Here is a 22,848-nt window from a genome sequence, read left to right as displayed (position 1 = left end):
AGTGCTTCCAGGAACCAGATCATTAAGGGCAGATTCCTTTTCTGAGAGGCCAAAGCCTGTGGTTCTGGGTCTGGATTAGAACATCACAGTTCTCCCAGCACGCTCTCTGCACTAACCACCTATCTCCTCTGAACATCTCTCTGGCTGCGCAGCCAGGAGTGCAGTGTCCAGGGGCACTGCGGTGTGAGCAAGAGGTGCCGGGGGGTGGCAGGCGGTGGTGGTGGTGGTGGTGGTGGTTGGTAGGGTGGATTCTGAATGAACTCGGGCCTGTTATTGTTTGGCAGAGGAGAGGAGCGTCCTGCTCTCAGGCCCAGAGCTGCCCCAGGCTGCACCCTCATGGCCCAGGGCAGGAACACACTTTCTAGCTCCCACATTCTCACACTGCCCACTGCCTAATTAGGTGTGTGTGTGGGTGTGTTTTTTTTTGTGCATGTTCTCAGTAGGTTTCCTGTAAATTGATCAATAAAGTATGTTTTTGTTTTTCTGAGATGGCATGTGTATGTATAGCCAGACAGGTTGAGTGCATAGTTAGCCCAAATATTCGGAAAAAGTTTAGTTCTGATAATAAGTTCTACAAAATTGAACTTTGTTTGTTTGCTTGTTGGTCTATGCACACAGCATAGTGATGTTTAATGCTATCTCTGCGAAACACTTCACCATGGGGCTGCAAACCACCAAAAAAACATGTTCTTGCTTGTGAAAGAACACCCAGCCTTGATGGAAATGGACACAGTGATACACAACCATATCACTGTATCCACCCAAAACCACCCGTATTACCAGATGCAGTGAGATGCGGTGTGTGTGATAAAGAGAGGGAGAGTGTGTGTGTGTGTGTGTGTGTGTGCATACTGTCTCAAAATGTATTAACCTCAACCGCATACCCCCCACCCCCCCACACACACAAAGACCAGAGGTCTCTGTTTGCAAGTGTCGGCTTCTGTAGTCATCCATCTGTGCGGCTGAATTATACATTCTCTACTACAATACAGACACCTTTGGAGGTGGACACCACGTGGGGAAGAATACACAACTCTGCTTGCACAGATATGAAGCCAGTTTATAATCTCAGCAGGGTCAATGTCATCCATAATCATTTGTTGTAGCGCACGTGATGCCGCATAATGCTAGCCAGTCAAGCACATGGTCACGCTCACAGCTGTACACACCACAGACTATCAAATGAGTCAGTATAATTTCATTAGCTGAATCCTGGCAACACATTTAGCCAGACAAACTGATCGGCCCATGCAAGCGAATGCACGGGGCTCAGATGGAGCCATGAGAACTATGAATAGCATTTTGAGCTATGCGGCACTGCGGCTGAATTCAGCTCGTGGAGAAAACAAGCATTTGGTCCCGTCTGTGTTGGGAGAGAGCATCTAAAGGGCTGCATGGCACACGGCAATATCAACAGTATGTTTACAGAGCGGATAAGTAGAGAGCACATGATCTCTTGCTGGCGTCCCCCGCAGCACTGTGTGTGGTGATGATGTGTAGGGATCACTGTGGGATGGTTTTGGGAGTGAGAGGGAAAGAGAGAGCGAAAGAGAGAGAGAGAGAGAGAGAGAGAGAGAGAGAGAGAAAGAGAAAGAGAAAGAGAGAGAGAGAGAGAGAGAGAGAGAGAGAGAGAGAGAGAGAGAGAGAGAGAGAGAGAGAAAGCTTGTTTGAGGAGATGTACTTACCACTCACTTGGTAAAGCTGGTGTGTAAGTGTGAAAAAATCTCAACAACATGACCTGTACCTTTAAAAAGGCGCTTCATGTTTATACTAATTAGGCATTATGAAGACTAATGGATTTAAAGAACAGAAAAAAACAACAACAACTAAATAAACAGACAAACAAACAGAACAAACAAAGTCATTGCCAAGTGGGAGGTGTGGAATGTAATCAATCACACCCAAACTCTCTTTCCAATGTTTCATCTTCCAAAATGGAATCCTAACCCTATTATCTGTAATGGACTTGAGTGTGAGGGACAGAAGCATAGCATTCTGATCCCTCTCTTCAGTGCCAATGCTCTCTGTTCTCTGACGCCTCTCAAGTCATACCCCCCCCCCCACCCCACCACAAAAGCAGCCTCATCCTTCACCGCTCCTCCTCAGCTGCCACTCTCGGCTAGCCTTGAGCATGAGTTAGCATAATGAATGTTGTGCGCCGTGGCAGGCTCCCGCAATTCCAAGAGAGCCGCGGAGTACACAGGTTCTTAGGATAATCTTTCCATTAGTTAGTAATTAGGGCCTGAAACGGCAGGTGACAGCGGAATTAAACCAATCAATTCTCCTTTAATTAGTCGATTACATTGAAGAAAGCCAACGTCATTGCACTAACTGCACTAACTCAGGGTTCTATAAAGATAAGGCTCCGTACCCGTGGCTTACCATGGAGACGGAAATGAATTCCATCCCCTGGAAATGCAGGGAGGGTCTTTTCCCTGTGAGTGGAACAACACTACATAGGAGAAAAAGAAAAAAAACCTGATGCTGAATCTATAGATGGTAGGAATGTGGCATTAACCAGGATGGTTGTGATCTCTTGCATAAGCGCTGGCCTGGTGAGCATGAGAGAGCAGCTGGATAGGCTTTCCTCAGCACCTGTTGCAGACTGTGACACAACACTACAAGCAAAGGGTGACACGGAGCAGAGTGGCTTGTTTTGTTCTGGGGCTTTGATGTCTGAATAATGTGGATGAATGGGAATCTGTCAAGACTACGAGGGAGATAAAGGTTTCTGGGCATGGAGGGGATGAGCCCGGACGGACATGTTGTGAACATTGCCGACAGACAACCTGTGGATAGTAATTTGGACAGTAATGACACTTGGCTCAGCTCGGCTCCTTGTCTTTAAATACACAACACCTATGTAGATAGTCATGGCTCGGTTATGAAACACCATTGTGTGTTGTTTTTAAAATATACTACATGCACACTGAAGAGAAAAACGTATGATAATGAAGTGAACCAGATGATATCTGTGGTATTTAAGCCCCTAAATCACCGTGGGAGTGGTCAGTGTGCAGCATGTACAAGATTAACAGCATGCTACTGAGAGCAGGAAGAGTAGCTCTGCCTATTAGCAATCACTGCACCAGAATACAGATGCCTGTAAGGACAAATCTACAGACTGGAACACCTCAGCACTGCACTGCCCAGCTTGATTTGCTAATTACATCCTTAAGAATTCAGGTACACCACACGCAGGAAAGGGCATATCTCGTCTTCGTTCTGATCCTTGGTGATAATATTTTCCCAGGGGACGACACCTCTAGTAAATCACGCTCTTTCACTTAATAAGCCGTCTGTCACTGCAAAGCCCCGCGCTCTTTTTTCCTCGTACCCATTCACCTAATTAATCAGTGGCCGCCGCAGCGTCGCTGGGGCTTGTTTTATACCGTATATGTGCCACGGTAAAAATCTGCGCTCTAATTAGGAGAGATGATCTATTTTCTGTAATGAGAATTGATGGGTTCTCTTCTGCTCCGTGAACCACTTTCTCTTCCCCCCTTTTTTCTTCTCCTTCATTACTTTGTCTGACTTGCTCACCCACACGCAAACCCTCCTCTTTCCCCTGGTAACCGTGTGCAAATCTTCCTCTTATATAAAAAGGCAAATGAGACTGTCCCTGTGTGCGAGATTAATGGGCTAAATTTTGCAGAGGATTTGACTTGACCACAATAGTCCACTTCACCTTTAAAGCTTTCGAATGATTAGATTTAGACTGTATCAAACAAGTCAAACAACTCTGAGACTGGTGTGCCCTCTTCCAGACACTCTCAAAGCCACCGGGAACTTCAAGGAGACGGACAGAGTTTACGTCATTTCTGAATCAGCATGTTTGGGGCAAAAAAAATTAACTGGAACACACTTGTCATAATCCCACTAACGTATGAGTATGCTGACCTGTTTTATTGATTCTCTGCAAGAAGTCATCATAGAAAATACTGGCACTCAGTGGAGGGAACAGTCGGAGCATAAAAAAAGGACGAGTCAACATGAACATAAGTCCTCTTTCGAATAGACTGAGAAGCCAGCAGGCGTCCCATCCTCCCTGCAGAACTGGATGACAGCGGGAGGTGAACATTACTGACTTGTGAAATTTTCATAGGCATTAGCCTCTGACCCAGTGGGGCTGCTCCTGGTGTTCTTGCCACACACACACACACACACACACAAACCATACACACACACACACACACACTCACAGTCAAACGCTGTTGCTATTGCAAGATGGCTGCCTGAGAGCAGAGCTCCACATGTGGTTCCGCAAACCTCGTTAATGCTGTGTAAACACGGTGGCGTCGTTGCTGATTTAACTCGACTGAATTTTACATGAGGGTGCCAGGCTTTGATGATGTAAGGTACACTGACACAGAAAGCCGGAGCCTAGTCTTCACCTGTAGGCTGCTCACGTGCCCGGTGTACATGATCTCGAACTCTCACGCCTCCCTCAGGGGATGATTGGGGTCTGTGGTCTAATGATGAGGTGTAAGGTGAGGAAGGCATAGAGCATGTGAAGGATGTTTAAAGTTGACACCCCTTTATTATAACCCGTTATACTGTTTCATTGAATTCAGTGTTCCTCTAGCGACACTCTAGTGGGACACAGAGGCTGGACTAATTGCTATTCAGAGAAACTGCAGCGGGAGCCGAGCGCCATCTGTGCCAGAAATGTTTTAAAATTCAACCTCTGACCTGATGATAATCTGCCACCAGGAGACATCCATGATAACTTCTATAAACACACGCCACAGCTCAACCCCTCTCACCCTAATCACCTGCATCACACAGTTCATTTCAGCTGGGGCCCACACTTAGCTTGCTCTCAGTGTATTCTTTATGGGTGACATCAAGGGCCAAAGGGGCTCTCACATTTGCAAAGGTAGTTTTTATTGTATTCATTTTTTTTTTTTTTTGCCATGCTGCAGTTGGAGCCCCTTTCAGAGAAGTCGGGGTGAGGCAGAGGAGCACAGCAATCAGAGAGGAGAGGTGCATGAGGGAACACAGACCTCAGTTCAGGCACTAAAAAGGCAACATTAATAATGTCTTATTGAGGAGTGCAAGACTACTTGCAAAGTGGAGTAAACAGAAGTAAAAAGATTTTCGAGATGAGCCAGGGACAGAGTTTATAAATAATGTGTCCTTGGGGATTCAAGAGAGTGAAAATGCACTTGAACTTTTCTCAAATCGCAAGAGCTTCAACAATAGCAATGATTATGACTGAATTTTTCCATGTGGCCTTGCTAACTCAAGGCCAGATGTAGACAATGAAATGAGGAAAGCAATGCCCAACACAATTAATGAGTTAATACTATAGAGGGGCGTCCCTCTCTACCTTCAAGAAGCTTTTGAAGACCCAACTCTTCAGAGAGCACCTCCCTTCCTAACTGGCACCTTGACTAGTCCTTAACTTGCACTTCAGCAGTTCCTGCACTTATTTTTTCCTATCTAGGTCGTTTTATCTATTTCTTATGTAAAGTAGTATTTATTGTTACACCAGGTTTTTTATTGCTCTTAGCTTGACTGTTCTCTCCCTTGTACGTCGCTTTGGACAAAAGCTTCTGCTAAATGACTAAATGTAAATGTATAGAGACGTACAGGTTGATGTCACAAACCATACTGGGGACACACTGGCAGGAAAAAGTTTAGTGGAGCGCCAGTGTGTCAGTCTGTCAGCTATCAGCTAACTTGTAAAACAGACTGTATTGTCAAGATGGTAGACAATTACTGTGCCCTGGAATACGTCTGAAAGTTAATAGCAAGTCGTTTTACCATCTTCCAAGAGATCCTTTGTACGTCGCTTTGGATAAAAGCGGCTGCTAAATGACTAAATGTAAATGTAAATGTAAAAGATCTTCAAAGAAGGAATCGGTGGATTCACGCGCAGCTCACTGAGTTCATTTATTCATTTATTGCGGCTCTACAGATTATTTATCTTCCCTGTTGTAGCCTAAATCATTCATGGATTAGATGGAAACCTTTAGCTTTATATGTGATTTTAGCCACAAAGCTATAACTAACCTAACTAACTAACTAAATAATAACTAATTAAACAAGCTTTCAGAACTTTGTTTCACACTTACTTTCCCAGTAACAACATAAAAGGCATTTGTCGTTAGGCTATAGGCTACTCTAGGTTGGATACCGGACATCAACCCTGATTTGGTCCATTTGTAACCCTCTAGGCTTTTATATGCCCTTAAAGAACTGCCAGTGTAGATGGAGGGATAGTTTAACAAATAGTTAACCTATAAATCTGGATACTGGAGATCGGAAACTTCGCATGGAATCGTGATTGGTTATTAGAAGGATGCCACAAAGGTTATGGGGACCAGATATTTATCTTTGTAGATTTTTAGAATATCAGTCCATTTTGTGAATTTTAAAATGTGTAGTTTATCCAGAGGGTGAGCTATTCAGCGTTATGGCAGGCTACCGTTCAAACAACCGTTTTTCATATCACTGGGTTAAAATTATAGATTTTTTGACGCAACCACCACATCTCTATAGGTTGTATGAGAATGGTAAAAAAGGAAGATAGCATCCTCTTCACCCCCTTTCACTACCTAATTTCCTGCTGTCAGTGTTGACAACTTATTTTGTCTCTCTCTGTGTGTGTGTGTGTGTGTGTGTATGTGTGTGTGTGTGTGTGTGTGTGTGTGTGTGTGTGTGTGTGTGTGTGCTCACGTGTGTTTGTGGGGTTCGGGGGTCTGTAATTTAAACTTCAGGCAGTAGTTGAGAGATCCCCCCTTTGGTGAGTCTGCCCAGGAAGGCTCCCTGTGCCAACGTAGCTGTTAGACCTCTTCTGCATTTAACTCAGAAGATATCATCATTAAGAGCCCTCTAACCACCCCTTAACCATTCACAGGGTTCGAGGGAATGGTGTTAAAACCCTTTCATGGCTCCTAAAATCTTTACGGGATCAATTTTTTCTTTTTGATCTAGCTTTTCAGCCACTTGACTCAGCAGATGTAGGCCATAATAAGGTCAAGGGCAAGGCCAGTGTGGGACAGGAGATAAGGAAAAGCAGGCGCTAATGGCCAAGGAGCCGCGTCCTGATGGAGCATTAACCTGCCGTTTAAAAGGTAAGACGTCTCTGGGAAACCAGTTTAATGAGCAGCAATAAAATAGCCTTTCGGTAATGAAAAGATTACCCAGGATCTGTGGTGTGGAAACATTTTGTGTGTTTGTTACATACAGCAAAGGGATCGATAGTTTGAATCAATATAAGTTGTGAGAGAGTAACTAGCTACCACTGGGCATAGACCTGGGCCATTGCAGTCTATAAAAACCCATAATCTGAGACTGGGGAGGTGTTTAAATAGGGGAAACTGATGTTGCGATATTACTTCAACTCAAATGAACACAAAATTAAACATTCTGTTTGGTTAATTCATTTAGTGGGGATATATATTTTTCTCACTGAATGAGTTATTAGCATTGGCAATATGCTCACTTGGGTCATCCCACACTAATGGTCTTTTTCCATCTCTTTTTGATTATTTCCCGTCGGTCCATTTATTATGCCCTCATTGGCTGTCCCCGCTGTCTTCTGGTGGACAAAAGATCTCGGAGGAAAAATATCTTCCATCGATTACAAAGAAGTAATTTTCCGTTTGATAAGACCACTCCAGGGGCCTAAGTGCTTTCATCACCGCTCATCCTGTTGTGTCGATGGTGGGTAAATTAATTTTAATAGACATAGAATTAAAGAGCTGCCTGCAAAGGCTTCTTCATCAATAAAAGAGAAGAGAAAAGAAAAAAAAGCACAATGGCTGCTGCCCGACCGACGTGTCTGCAGTTTTTTGCGTGTATGAATTTTACTGCTAACACATTTTACACAGTAAGTCCACCTCACACACACACACACACACACACACAGACACACACACACACACACACACACACACACACACACACACACACACACACACTCACACACACACACACACAGTGAATTTGAGGAGGTAAACCCTTTTATGGGAAATGTGAAATGAGAGGATTGAAAAAAATTATAATAGAAAACTTTGACTATAAGCTGCGATAGGGGTATGGAGATCTTGTTAGCAGGCATAACAGTGAAATAACAGGTGAGTGAGTGATAGATTTCATTTCGGAAAACCACAATGGCTTCTCTAGCAAGTGGTGAGGGGTGAAGAGGGCGGGGAGGAGGAGTAGGAGGAGGAGGAGATGAGGAGGGGGGAGGCAGCATTCCTTCACTCCACCATGATGGAATGGAGATCGACTTTAATTTGAGTGTTATGGTGCTGTGGAGCAGAAGGCGAGGGAGCAGCCACTTGAATGCCGGCTGTCTTCTGGGTAATAATAACCTCAGCGGTGTCCGCACCGCAGCGCATCGCTCTGCACCTCACACCGACTCCCGTCTCGCGTCTCGGCCCAGAGGAGGATTGGGCCTGGGGCACTGGCTTGACAGGCTGATGATGTCACGTAACACCAACGCAAGTAAAGCCGTCTAGCGTGCGTGGCCCTTGACATTAGAATCATTTTTTTTTTTCGAGTGAGGCCAGCTCTCTATTGACTTCTCGTGGCTTGCAATGGGACATTCACACTCAGGAGCTTGGGATGACTCAAGACGGGCAACGCCTTTCTACATTACAAATGGACCCAGAGAGCAAGGCCAGAATTAAGTTTTCACCGCTGAAATAAATCTGTATAAATTAGCAAATGAAAGTTTAATCATTCAATTAATTATGCAATCAATTTTCAACAACAACCCCCTGATGACTATGAGATCCCATCATAATCTGAAAGGTTCTGCATCTGCATAAGACTCACAAATCAACATCATAATTTGTTGCTGAACTAGATCTCACCTCCTAATTGGAAAAGAAAGAAACAAGCATGACAATGCTTTGACAATAACATGTTTTGTTGGAGGCTTTAAAAACAAATCTCACATTTAGGAACAGAGGAACACTAGGTGACACTCCTTTTATTTTTGAGAACCATAAATACTTGCCAGGTGAATGCCTTGAATGAATTCGTATAAAGCAAGTCTTTCCACGCTCCCACTTAAGAACAGTCTGCAGGCACATCTAATGTGAAATAAAACCCCGCAAAGCAGTGTCACGACTCAAGACAACATTCTGAGAACAAAATAACATGGAGAGAAACGACAGAACAGCAAAGGCAATATGTCTATCTCCCCATGGGCGGGAGACATAATTATGGAGTTTATGCAGGCTGTATATTACATTACAAATCAAACTCTGCTCATTCAAGGCACAGTGCCACAGAGCAATGTCAAGCTTTATCCCCCCCCCCTTCCTTTGTCATATTTAATCTTGTATAATCCACTTAGTGTCATATCGGCAAAACATGACAGGAATTTTAGCAGCTCGCCCCACTCCTTGGACAAGAGTAGAGGAGTTCATCTCGGCGGGCCCCGTACCTCCGCGTCTGTGTGGCAAGGCTTCTATCCATTAGTGAGCAATTCGGCTTGGCATCTTTGAGAGGTGCGTCAGCGACCGAGCACCTTATTCAGCAAAGACAATGGGCACTCGAGATTATCGTGTCACAATGTCGCGTGACAACTTCTTTACTGTCTTCACATTTCTAATGTTTTTTTTTTCTCATGGGTGACACTCCTGGGGCGGAGGGGAAGTTGTCACTCCGAGGAGAACAACTGGCTGAAAGCCTTTCGTCAGTGACACTGGCGGAGAAAATGAACTGTCCCTGTATTACTTCAAGAAAGGCCAGACATCTGGGCATCACTGGGCCACAACGCTGCCCCCTTCTATGCCTTCTCTGGCTGCTGACTGATCGCAGGGGAATGCTTGGACATAATGGCCTATTAAGCGTCATTTACGGTATTTTCTATTGCACCAGAGCAGGCTAATTCCATGGGCCGCTGTTTCAATTTGGCCTAATGGGACTTAACGTCACAAAGCTCACTGGCGGGGCCACGGTGTAGGGGTTTCAGAACATCGGGTTTGTTTCAAATATTGAATTACAGATTATTAGCATACACACAACTATAACTGGCGCCAACAGCGCTATAATTAACACAGGTAAAGACTGGTCATGTATCTCTCACAGTATTTTGAGAGAAAGAGAGAGAGAGAAAACTAATATGAAGATGATAACTTCATCGTCAGAGTACATAACGGATATTACAATTCCCATTAGGCTGCTCTGTCGGTTAATGTGTCTTATCACACAGGAAAACACTAGAGTAAGACACAGGATAGATGCAGAGATACACATGACAATGTGATGGTAAAAACCAGACAGTGATAGAGAGGGAACATTTTCATTTTCTCTCTTGGCTCGCCACTGCAAGCCACACAAATCTCTATGAGCGCAGAGGGACCATCGACGCACACACTCACTGCCGCCATGCGACACGTCAGGAGAGAAGTAATCGGCAAAATAAATTATCTCCAGTGATTCAAATCGCTATATGTGGAAAAACAGCCCTTTTAAATTGGACAAGGTAGATGTATGAGGTGCGGAAAATGCTAACTCGTCCAATCGAGTGTATGCTCGACCTCCTGACCCTAAAGGGTGGATTGTCCTGAGGTGATATTGATGGGATGCCCATTACCATGTTCTGGTGGAGCTGTGGAATTGTGCTTCCAGAGTCACAGACCACATATCAGCTGGCTTTCAGTCATTTTTTATCTGCAGCATCAGAGGACCTAAAGGCACCATCTTATCAGTGTGAGGGTTTATTGGATCATAAAACCCATGTGGGACCAAAGCTTACACTATCGTACAGTATATTTAAGGTCTATCGGCTAGACCGACTGAACCTAAAAAGGCTCGTCCTATCCAACAAAAGAGGAAGAAATGAAGCACATAAATCTGAACCACTGCTCTTCTAATGCATATCATTAAAAAAGAAACTGATCAGCATTATTGGAACAAAAAATAAATGTGAATCTGGCATCGACAAATTACATGGAAATCATGTAAAATTCTCATCAAACCGAAGGAACCGTCAATACTGAAATTGGCTGTTTGAGCACAGGGGTCATACACTATATTACTATAGCACTGATTGATATCTGCTATAAAAGCCCAAATTAAACGCCTGCTTGCTGCTTCCCTCCAGACCCGAGTTATTAGAGGAAGGCAGTAGCACTATTGATTTGCAGAGTCCATTTCACATTTTAAACACCCATACATTACCACGGCCATAGGCGCCACAAAGTGCCCTGATATTTCTGTCAAAATGGAAATGTCCTGACACCTCGTGTACCTCTGGGAGTTTGACTGCCCATTGCCGAGCCGCTTAATACAAATGGGGATTGGAAGAATCAACAGTGGCCACCTTGCTTTTAAGCTCTCAAGCCTTGAGTGCCATAGATGACGAAAGTTGTTTTTTTACTAGTGGAGATCTCAAAATAAATTGTAAGTGGGACCAGTGAGTTGAGGAGAAGAGAGGAGAGGAGAGGACAAGGGGGTGATCTATCTGCTCCTCATCTCTCCCAAAGCATGGCACCTCATCTCCAGATTTCCTATGAGGCCAATAACTCTACCGCAGAAAGGGATTATGCAGCCTAAAGGTCTGGGTCATCACAAATAGACTTGTTCCAACAGCAATCCATCCTCTTAGCCACGGTCCCAGCCAGCATTTAAAGCACTTGCCACAGAATAATATTTACGGCCGCAGCCCGTCCCGCGTCATGGAGCCCGAAGGCCGGATCAATATCGGTTACATTCAAGTCGATATTGATTCTGCATAATCATTAAGGAAGTTTTCCCCCTCTCCTCCCTTCCCTTCTCCCCTCATCTCCTCAAGTAAGGTCAGTGCTTTAAATTCAAATAAGCATCAACTTTATGAACCGCCGTTGTACTTAACGTTCCAGAAATGGGGAGAGGAAGAGCTTTGCGTATTCAATTTCCAGGGGCCATTCTGCCTCGGACTAACCAAGCGAATGTAATCCCACAGCTCAATAGACCCAGTGTCTGCCCTGCTCATAAATGCTACAGACAGCAGTCACTTATGCTAAAAGAAAATCTATATAATCTTGCACATTGAAACCATCCTCTGCTCTGCAGCTGCACAGTTGGTGTAGTAACACCATGTTGGGTGCAACTGAGAGAAAACTAGTTTGAAGATGTTATTCTAACTTGTGAGAGGTCCTGTCTCCGGAGGCGTCACGCAGGTCAGCCGAGGGGCGTGTTTCTCCCTGCGGGAGCAGCGGCTGCTTCCGCACCTGCTGTCCAGGCCTTCCAGACGGGGCCCCGAAAAGGGGCCTGGTCCCTGGCTGGCGGGCCCCTGGCATGGTGCGTGGCCCGTGTCCACTGGGGCATGTGGGGCAGATTGCGAGTGGACAGTGGGCATGATCCCAGAGCTGTGGTGTCAGGCATGAAGAGCCGGGGCAGCTCTCAGAGGCGCAACACACCACAGCTGAGAGGGATGGGAGGGTAACGGGGTGAGTGTGTGTGTGTGTGTGTGTGTGTGTGTGTGTGTGTGTGTGTGTGTGTGTGTGTGTTTGTGTTTGTGTTTGTGTGTAAAAGAGTAATAGTTTCAATACAAATCATGATTACAAAGCAATTAAAAAAATATGAGTGTCGTGTCTTGTTTTTTATTCAATTAATGTAAATCAATTTTTTGAAATCCCAACGTACATAAATTAATTATAGAACTGATATTTTCTTTACAAAAAAAAATCCTGTTCCAAATCTTTTCTTTTTTCCAATTTTGTCACATTTGCTACTTTTCCTTGAATACATAAAGAATCCCGCACGGATTTGTTCCTTTGTCTAATAAAGAGGCCCTTTCATGGGTATACACATGGATGAACATGATAGACTGTGTGTGATGCATCTACATAACATAATGGCAAATGCAAAAACAAAACCAAGAGCAGAGGCAACACAAAGCCTATGCAAAACAGAACATGAAAAGTATTCAAATGTACGTACTGACAAAAGCACTACAAAGAGGGAAAGCGTTGGCAGGGGACACTATGCAAACAAATAACACACAAGACCATAGAGATGTCAACCTAATGAGGTTAGACACTCTTGTGTGTAGGACCCTGGGGATGCAGACTCTATCGCTAGCTGAGGAGTGAGGCTTTTTTTACAGCCATGGACACCAGAACCAGGGGACCAGAGCCATGTTTTGGCCCAAGAGACAGCCCTTGATTTTGACCTTCTAAGCAGAGGGCCATGGATATCCTTACCCTTCATCTCTGATATGTACACTGCAAGACAATGACAGGAATCAGGGAATCCAAACAGCAATGCAATGGTAAATGGACTGCATTCATATAGCGCTATTCTACTCACAGGGCACTCAAAGCGCTTTACAGATTGTTCCGAGAGAAGTGAGACAACAGTCCTACTCCAGCCGGAGTGTCTTTGCAGAGAGCAAAAAGTAGTTATCTTACAGTTGGCGACCGGAGAAAAGCCCCAAGGAGAGACATTAATGAGTCTCCATACGAAGGACATTCCTGCGATTCAGAGTCAGGGTCAGGGCCATCGCTCCTGTGCCCATTTGAATAGTGATGGACCGTGACGTCCTTGTAATGCTCCCCCCCCCCATCCCCCCCCACCCGGCCCACAACCCACAGCACCCTCTCTGTAATAACTGTAATAAAAAATGGTCGGCCATTGTAATCGCAGACTTAAATGATGTCCACATTGTTTCAGTTAATGAAAACGTGTCAAGGTTTTTGGTCAGCGGAAATGTAATTAATGTTGGCGGTGCAATTGTTAATGAGAGGAAGAGAATTAAGAGTGTATCAATTAGGCGGTCGGGCAGAGATGAGGTGGAGGTGAGGTGCCGGGTGGTGGCTTAAGTCTTTGAAGATCACATGGGGTGGGTGGTGGGGGCCTTGGCTCCTGCAACCACTCCCCCCTGGGGCTTCAGGGTCAGTGAGAGGCCCTCATTAACACACCACGCAGGGATTTAATGAGCAGAGTCTCGGCCCGAGACACCTCGCACACACAGCCAGTCCTGCTCACTGACTCAGCCTCTCAGAGGGGCTGTTGGGGGCCTGAGCTGAGCTCCACGCAGGAAGTGCATGGGAGCTGCTGCACACGGAGGGGTGAACAGAAGACACGGATGACATCGCAAACGCCTGTGCAACAGGTTAGGTGGGGGTTCATAGTGGAGTATATGACATTGGCTGCTTGGTATTGTTTTTATGTCAGATGTGTGTGTGTGTGTGTGTGTGCATGTGTGTGTGTGTACACTAGTATATTGGTCTATCACACAGACAACAATCCAGTGAGAAAATTAATCCTCCATGAAGTGTCTGGTGCCTCATTGCATGTACTGTGTCTTGTGAGTGGCAGTAAGAGAGAGAGAGCGTGCCAAAGAGAGTGAGACAGAGAGACAGACAGAGATTAAGAATGTTAACCCTGAAATGTGTCGTCTGCACGGTATCTACTCATTAAGGTCACACAGACCACCTCATAAATATTTCCCTTCCCTATAACACAAGGACTACTGCATATTGTAGTGACGTCTCCCCAACCATAACACACACACACACACACACACACACACACACACACACACACACACGCACGCACACACACACACACCCACATTCTATGCAAGTAGATGCAAAGTCACTCTTTGGTAATTAGTGGTCTCTTCAAATCCATCAGGGGGGTGATAATGAGAGTAGTGTAATTAGTAGGCCTGACACTGCACCAGGTGATCACAGGAAAATCCTAAAAACAAGCAATCAGGGGTAAAAAGGCATCAAATAGAACACAGGAGCAGGGGGAGGGCACCTCTACCCCTTTGATAGCGGGGATCTACGAGCTCTATGAACAGGAAAGGAGGTCAGAGAGAAGGACGAGAACTGGGGAGCATAGTAGTGTGTGTGTGTGTGTGCTTGTAAGATAGATAGAGGAGGGAGAGAGATAGATAGATAGAGAGAGTGACTAACTAAAAGCCAAAAGCCTAACACCTGCAAAGTTAAATAATGTTTCCATGAGTCATCACTTGACAAAATGATATCAGAAAGTCTGTTTCAAATGAATATGATAAAAACTCAAATAATATTGTTTTGAATAAATCTGTCTGACAAGGCTTTGCACAGGATTGGATACTTGTCTCTGTGCTACACTCTCGGTTGACTACAATAAAAGATGATGGCAGTCTTGAGATGTACTATATGAGCATCTTATTAAGAAGTCTTTTTGAGCCATTTTAAGACTACGCGGAACTATCTTTCCAATATAGCACTGGCATTGCGTAGTATAATGAAATTAATGTTTAGATAATTAGGCAGTGCATCGTTCAGAGACTCAGACATGCATGTGAAATCGTTTCATGTGTATGACTGATACTCTGTTTACTAATCTGTTTTCTGTTCCGCATCATCACCAGAACCTATAATCACACATATACATAAAAGCCAACCTAGCTCTGTCCACTTACTTTGTCTCTTTTCTTCCCTTCTTACTCTATACTATCTCCACTGTGGGATGCTGCTGCAGGCCGACCCTTTAAACCCTCTGCTTCCAGCTGCCCATCTCCACCAAACTGTTCTGCCCAGTTTCTCCTCTGCTTATGACGCATCCTATAGACATATTGTGTGCATTGTCATTGTCATAGTCTTCTGCTTCATTGCTCTTCTTAGCCCTATAATAGTAACCTATGAGCATTTCTACAACCATTACTTTGAATGCTGGCTCTCTTCATTTTGATCTACTGTCAATCTTGTATGTATCCTTGAGTGTATATACAGCATGTAGGCTAATATGTTTTATCCTCATGCATGTATGCATTCATCTGCTTGCTTCTGATTTTATCTTCTCCTCATCACTTACCTCCTACCCTCCAACATTTTCTAACTCTCTACCTGGCAGATGGGTCCCCCCTTATGAGCTGGGTTCTGCTTAATGTTTATTCCTGTTAAAATGGAGTTTTTCCTTGCCACCATTGCCTAAGCGCTTGCTCTAGGAGAGTTCAGCCTATGGACTCTGTAAAGCACCTTGAGACAATTTCAATTGTTATTGGTGCTGCATAAATAAATCAAATTGAATTGAATTGATCAGTTTCACAAAACCCTGTCATTTTAGACCTATCTAAAAATGAAGAAGATCAAAGAAGATATGTCAAGAACAGCGGAATTTAGCTCATAGCATGATCTTTTGTGAGTCTATGTGACGGTTCATGAAAAGAAAATGACAAATGTTTAAAATAACTAGTGTCAATGTACATTCCTTGTCTTCAAATTGTGGCTGTTTCTGTCATGAACCACAGGATATATTTGTCTTAGGAAATAGCTGGAATGCATGTGTAAACACATACACACACATATTCACACACACACACACACACACACACACACACACACACACACACACAAACACACACACACACACACACACACACACACACACGCACAGAGAGAGAGTCATCAACTACCTACAGATAATGAAGTGCATATCATTCCGGCCTCTTGGAGGCATTATCCACGATTACCTCCTATTAAGCACACATGAGTGTAATGAGCATACCCCATTAGCGAGAGGCTCCCCGTCAAGAGTCACAGTGCACTCACCCGAGCGCACCACTGTATGTGTCACTATCCATCCCTGCCGTGAGTCCTGTTTGTCAGCCTTCACACGAGGCCCAACTGGGGCCTGCTGCTCAGCTAATCTCTCCTGTTTCGACTCCACTAATGCTCAGCAAAATAATTTAATAGCCTTTCTATGTCTGCCTGTCAATGCTAGGAATGCACCAGGGAAGTTCTGACAACAGGACGAGTACTTGAGGAGAAGGGAGCTACTCAGAGTGGTGCTGGCGCTGGTGGGGTGGGGGTGAAGTGGGCGGTTGTAGGCAGTGTGCTTGGAGTGTACCAGCACTGAAGTCAGTCTGTAGAGTTAGGGAAAATGGAGGCGAGTGTGTAGAGTGTGCTTGTCTTAGTGGGCTCTGTGTGTGTGCGTATGACGGATTAAGAAATGTGGCTCAATAGAAACGCAAGTCGAGCACGAGCTCGGGAGGTGCCACTAATCTATATGACATGGCCAGAGTGCTTCACAGAGCTCTCACACTGGAGCTCACGGTTCACTGACTCAAGGTGAGAGTGCATTTAAAAGAGTTAAGGCTGCTGATTGCATTAGGAGGTGAGCGTGAGAGTAAAAGCTGCGCATGGTGGTGCGGTGCGGTGCGCTGCGGTGTGGTGTGGTGTGGTGCGGGTGGCGGTGTGGTGCGGGTGGCGGTGAGTGAATAAACGGAGGAGACGGCGGGGAGACGTTGCGTCAGGGGAGAGACCGCCAGCCTTCGACCCCCTGCGCCGGCCCACTCTGACCACAGCAGGGAGCGGTGACTGCTATCGATTGCTCTCAGGCCAAACGCTAGGGGAATGGGCAACAAAGCTCTGAGCTCTTTGCTATTCGGAGGTCATAACGGAGGGAAAAAAACTGTGCCTGTTGTTTGATGAAGTCAGGGTGGAATGCTCCGTCTGACAGTCCTTTTTTCTTAATTTCAGTTTGTGTGTGTGTGTGTGTGTGTGTGTGTGTGTGTGAGTGAGTGATCGTGTGTTTGTAGGTGTCTGTGTGCATGAATATTTGTTTTGTATACGCATGTATGTGTATGCGTGTATGTCTGTGTGTGTGTGTGTGTGGGGGGGTGTGTGTGTGTGTGTGTGTGTGTGTGTGTGTGTGTGTGTGTGTGTGTGTGTGTGTGTGTGTGTGTGTGTGTGTGTGTGTGTGTGTGAATGTCTCTGCGTGTGTGTGTGTGTTTGTGTGTTAGTGAGTGCATGCGTGTGGAACACAATGCGTCTCCGTATGTGTCTGCATTGTGACTGAGAACCCCATTCATTCAACCGCTTTTCTCCTACAAAGGCAAATCCAGCGCTCGCGACAAGTCAACACCACTACAAGATCCGTTATCATCAGCGCGCATGTGTCTCACAGAGCAGTGAGGCAGCCCCTCACACACTCATCCATACAGATTATTTAAGTCACTCCTCCTCCCTCACCGGGGTAAGGGGACCAGACGGGTCCTTGGATGCTGGACCATAAGGGATGTATGAATTAGTAAAGCCTATTCCTCTGACGAGCACATGCTGTGATTTTAATCCATGTTATCCTAAACACAAATTTGTCATTATGAAGCAGCTGCAACACTGTGCCATATTTTGCCATTAAATTGCCTTGCACTGGGGAAGACATCCCCTTTGCACGCTTGCACTTGTAGTGAGTGATGGCGCCGTATGGTGCCCCAGAAAAAAGGCATCTGCTTTGCCAAATGAGAAGCAAGAGAGTAGAGAGAGAGAGAGAGAGAGCGAGAGGGAGGGCGATATTAAAGAGAAAAAAAGAGTAGAGAAATGGGGAGGGAAGGAAGGGGAGAAATAGGCCTCGCCAGACTCACCTCCACCAGCTTGTTTGCGTGCTCGCGGAAGACCTGCGCGTACTCCTTCACCTCCTTCTCGTTGCCGCTCTTGGCCGCCTCGATGAGCACCAGCAGGGGCACGTTGGTCTCCAGGAAGGAATCGGAGATGTGGTCCATGACCGCCTTCCTCAACTGCACAGAGGGACAGGGGGAGAGACAGATGGGAAGGAGATCAGCGTGAGGAACCGTGCAAGAAACCTGCGCTGAACTGTCATCTCGCATAAGCATTTTATGGGGGGCACACTCTGAGCCTAATGGATTTGTTTATAGAGCCACTTCCTGCCAAACTGGCTAGAGACAGGAGGCCCCGCACTGCTAAAAGGAACCCTGGCGATCCTCAGATGGTCCCAGTCATTGGGCTTACTCAGGCTAAGCGAAAAAGGAGAGACAAGTGTGGCGGGAGCTGACAGAGAACGTGCTGAAATCTAAATGAGCTCTTTGCCGTTTATCGTTTAAAGGTAGCTGCTGATGGCACCACGCATTGTGCTGAACATGTTCAGTGACGGGGCCATTACAAAACAAGCCGCTGCTCAAAGGAACCGTATTGCTATTGTCACCACTTATAATCACCTGCAAAGAAAACAATGAGAGTAGCAACAAACAAAAATGTTCTGGCACATTCTTAAGGCCGCAGAATGCGAGAGACAGAAAGAGAAGTCAGGACCAACCGGCTGGCAAGGGCAAACATTCCTAAGCAGCAATAATTATATGTCAATCAGGTGCACACATACCTCGAACCAATTAAAAAACAAAGTGTCAGCCAGCAGTAGAAGCCAGTAATGATGAATTATGGCTGTTAAGGGTGGTCCATCCATCACTGGCTTAAAATGGAATGGCCGAGGCTGGGTACATGACCAGCCTGTGAACATTGGGAGAGGAGGCTGGAGTGCGCAGATTTCCGCGTCCCCAGCTATTTGAGGGGGAGTGTGGGTTGGGTCAAGACAGGGCTCTTTAGGGAAGAGAAGTGAGGAAGGCTTACGACTCGTTTTCAATCAATGTGCGATGCTCATTCAAGCTGCTGGCAATCTGGGCATGAAATTCTGAAAAACAGAAAGCTCTCACAGGTAATGGCCCGTCTCCCCCGTGCCGATAATCTAATTGAAATGTTTTAATGAACCTTGGCTTTGGAGTCAGGCTTCAATGACGTAGATTTTGCTCAAGGCACTTCAGCTTAGTTGGGAAGCCGCATATCGAAGTCCTTTGAAACTAACAGTCAGGTGCCGTTTGCTAAACCCAATATTTATACGCACATTTATTTACACAGATTTTTGCTCAAATTCATCATCCTTCAATCTCATATTATCCCCCTCTTTCATTTCCCCAGCACTTTTGTTGCTCAGAGAGAAAGACTTTATTATGAGTCGTAGTAGTTAGCAATAGTATTTGAACCATCATCTATCTATTACAAAACAATATTTTAATCTTGCTTGGATCATGTTTTACAAATGCTAACTAAGATAATGTAGAAGTGGATATTGAGACACAATGAATCTTGTCTGCATTTCATTACAGGAAAGCCTTTTTGACTCAGAAAATCTGCTGGCATCTGCCTGCTTACTATGACATAAATGTGTCTAAGAACGATGTGAACAAACTCTTCAATTTCAGAAGCTCTACACCTGCATGACGAGACAGGATGCACAAGATTCTAAAGTTACTGTATTTTCAGCACAAAATGTGATGTAATTTCCGTGCAGAATTTTACTAAGAACAAAACAAAATAAAAAACCTCCCTTCTGTTTTCTTCACAGACAACAAAAAAACGCAGTGGAAAATGGGAAAAACTGGAGAGAGAAGAAGTGTTCTGTTTTAAATTGCTCTGAGGGACTCAAGAAGATTGATATCTTGTGAAGAACCCCTTCTTGTACTTGTCTCTCCAACTGTCTCACATTTCTTTTGTTCATCTGGATCGAGAGCTGGCGTATGTCTCCTCCAGCCGAGGGTGGGAGGAAAGTTAGTAGTGACACTCTGATGCACATAAAAGTGATGCATTAATATAATGACAGCGAAGATGGGTTTCCATTGATACAGCTGACAATAACCAAAATGTTTTTTTTCCGATTTTCATTTAAATACAAAATGGTGTTTAAGAAATCCCTGACAAAGTGGGAAATGGTGCGAAGGGTAATTGAGGTATGCTTTAGTGATAACAGTTTTTCAAAGTTGCTTTGGAACATTTCTCGAATCAACCTTACCATTTTTAAAACATTAAGTGCATTTCTTGAAACCATTCGTACAAACAGCATCACTTGATGGACTAGCTGTAAAAGCCTGTAACCAAATGTTTTGTTTATAGCTCAAAAGAAAATAATGATGTCAATGAATATGTCAGTGCCACCAAAATGCAAGTCCTTTTGTCATGGTTCGTAAACCAAGACAGTTAAAATACTTAGTCATGTTGTCAATATACAATCATACCCTGTAAGTGTTTTCCTGATTTCCAAATTCGCTTTTTATTCTTTTTCATAGCAATTTTTGGTTTGAGAAACAATGGGGCAGTCTCGCATGCCACATCAATTATTTTAGAACTATTAGTTCTTGTTATTGTTAGTATTGTAATTCAATGATGATGATGATCATAGAGATTGTACCTTCATTCAGCAAAGAACATTGCCATTGGATGAAGGACAGTAGATACAACAGCAATCAGCATTCTGTTGAGTCCACCAAACAATTCCCTAATACTGTTTTGGTGGAGAAAGTTAACACTGACCTAAATGACCCCATACAATATGTTATTTGGCATGCTGCTTCTTACAGTATGAAACCTATCCCGTTCTCATGAATGAGTTCCCTGAGGACGATTTTATGTAAGGAAGGGAAGATTTTGTTCTGTAAAGCCCAATGGTGAAACTATGTCTGAGCAAATTATTGGATAATTATTGGATTATTGTTACTGGATTTCCCTCACACATCGACTCTGGCTTGGTGACCTATGAGGTTTTACACAAATGTTCTGCCTTCGAACAAATGTAATACATTTGCATCAATCACATGTAAACAATCAAGGTTTGAATGTTATTTAGAAGCATGTGATTGTCACATAATGATAACTGGATTAACCCATTTGCATATCATGATTTACACAATGTATAGATACCTAGATGGTTTTGGGGGGGGGGGGGGGGGGGGGGGGGTTGCACATACCCTTTTGCATTTGCAAAATGTTCAAAAGAATGAGAAATTGCTATTAAGATGTGGCTAGAAAATGTGGTTTTGAGAATTTAAATTCTCATTTGAGAGAGTTCCATAGTGACTGAGAAAAATATTTGGCCTAAACTTGTTGATGAGACTTTCACAAGCTTCTGAATTTGTACTAAATATGTTGATGAGACCTTCACAAGCTTCTGAATGTGCGTGCCCTATCTTTATCCATTCTCTCTTCTGTTGATCATCTGAAAAAGTTGATCTACCCAAAATGAGGGAAAAGCCCACACAATTATACAATTACATTCAGGAAGGGAAATTCAATTATGAGGCTGAAACCTTACAGGCTTTGTGTTATCCATTCCCACAGGAATGTTCTACTTGCGATTCTGTGCAGATAGCTGCAAAAAGGTTTCTTATTGAAATGTCAGGAGCAATCACAGGATAAATGGTCTGAGCGCACAGAAGCAAAACAGCCTGTGCAAAACAAAATTAAGTAATAACACCTATATTTGATACCTAAGGGAGACGCTGTATGAGCAGAAAGAAAGGGATCTGAAAAGATGAGGGTGTGTGGGGGAGGGGGGAGGAGGGTTGTATGTACGCCTTGAGACAGTAAGATGTGTGCCTTGATTTTATCATCATGTCTCTAAATAACTCGGGAAGCAAAACACCCACCCACGCCTGCTGAAGCCAGAGCAAACCTGATGACGAGACCGAGCAGTTCTCTGTTGGGATCTATTTACATCCATTAAGATGTGGCTTTAATTAACAATATGGATATATTTTAAAACTCTGCTGCTATTTTGTAGCAGTGCGATTCGTTTTTAGGCAGTTTGTAGCAGTGATTGTTTTAAGTCAAAGGCATGTATTTGTTACGCAGTGTTGCTATCATTTCACTGAGCAGCTTTTGTTTTGATGAGTTACCAGTTCTGAAGGGCATGTAGGAGTACAAACTGGAATGATGCACAGCATACAGTTAGAGGTATATTTCTCTTTGTCCCTACTACATCAGCCACTACAGCAATTTTGCCAATGTTTTGTTTTGTTTTGGGATGAAAACAAAGTTTAGTCATAAAGACTTATTTTCAGATGAGTATAGTATAGTAATGGGGAGAGGGGGGCATTTATTGGTGAATAATCTGCTAATCGCTAAATTGCTTTGGCTGTGTCTGGTCCCACCAGATTGTGTGTCGGTGTTTGTGTGTGTGTGTGTGTGTGTGTGTGTGTGTGTGTGTGTGTGTGTGTGTGTTGTGTATGTTATGTCTGTCGGGATTCTCCTTTAAGAGCCAAGACTACATGACTGCTAGGATAAGTTAGGTCACATTGTAGGGAAAACACTGACTGTCAGGTGAGGCTACCTG

At 44.3% G+C, this 22,848-nt stretch overlaps 1 protein-coding gene across 4 annotated transcripts in view; it reads right to left on the bottom strand.

The window, feature by feature from the left end:
- Positions 1 to 22,848, bottom strand: part of ctnna2 (catenin (cadherin-associated protein), alpha 2) — a 347,246-nt gene that overhangs the window by 37,901 nt on the left and 286,497 nt on the right. For all 4 annotated transcript variants that reach the window (XM_031559471.2, XM_031559472.2, XM_031559473.2 and 1 more), the window contains exon 9: positions 18,317 to 18,469. In XM_031559471.2, the coding sequence (XP_031415331.1) occupies positions 18,317 to 18,469 (153 nt within the window). The remainder of the gene's footprint in view (positions 1 to 18,316; positions 18,470 to 22,848) is intronic.

Source organism: Clupea harengus, chromosome 22 (genome assembly GCF_900700415.2).
Source record: "Clupea harengus chromosome 22, Ch_v2.0.2, whole genome shotgun sequence".
Lineage (NCBI taxonomy): Eukaryota > Metazoa > Chordata > Actinopteri > Clupeiformes > Clupeidae > Clupea > Clupea harengus.
Note: the sequence above shows the minus strand (reverse complement) of the source record. Positions and strands in the feature narration are given on the sequence as shown.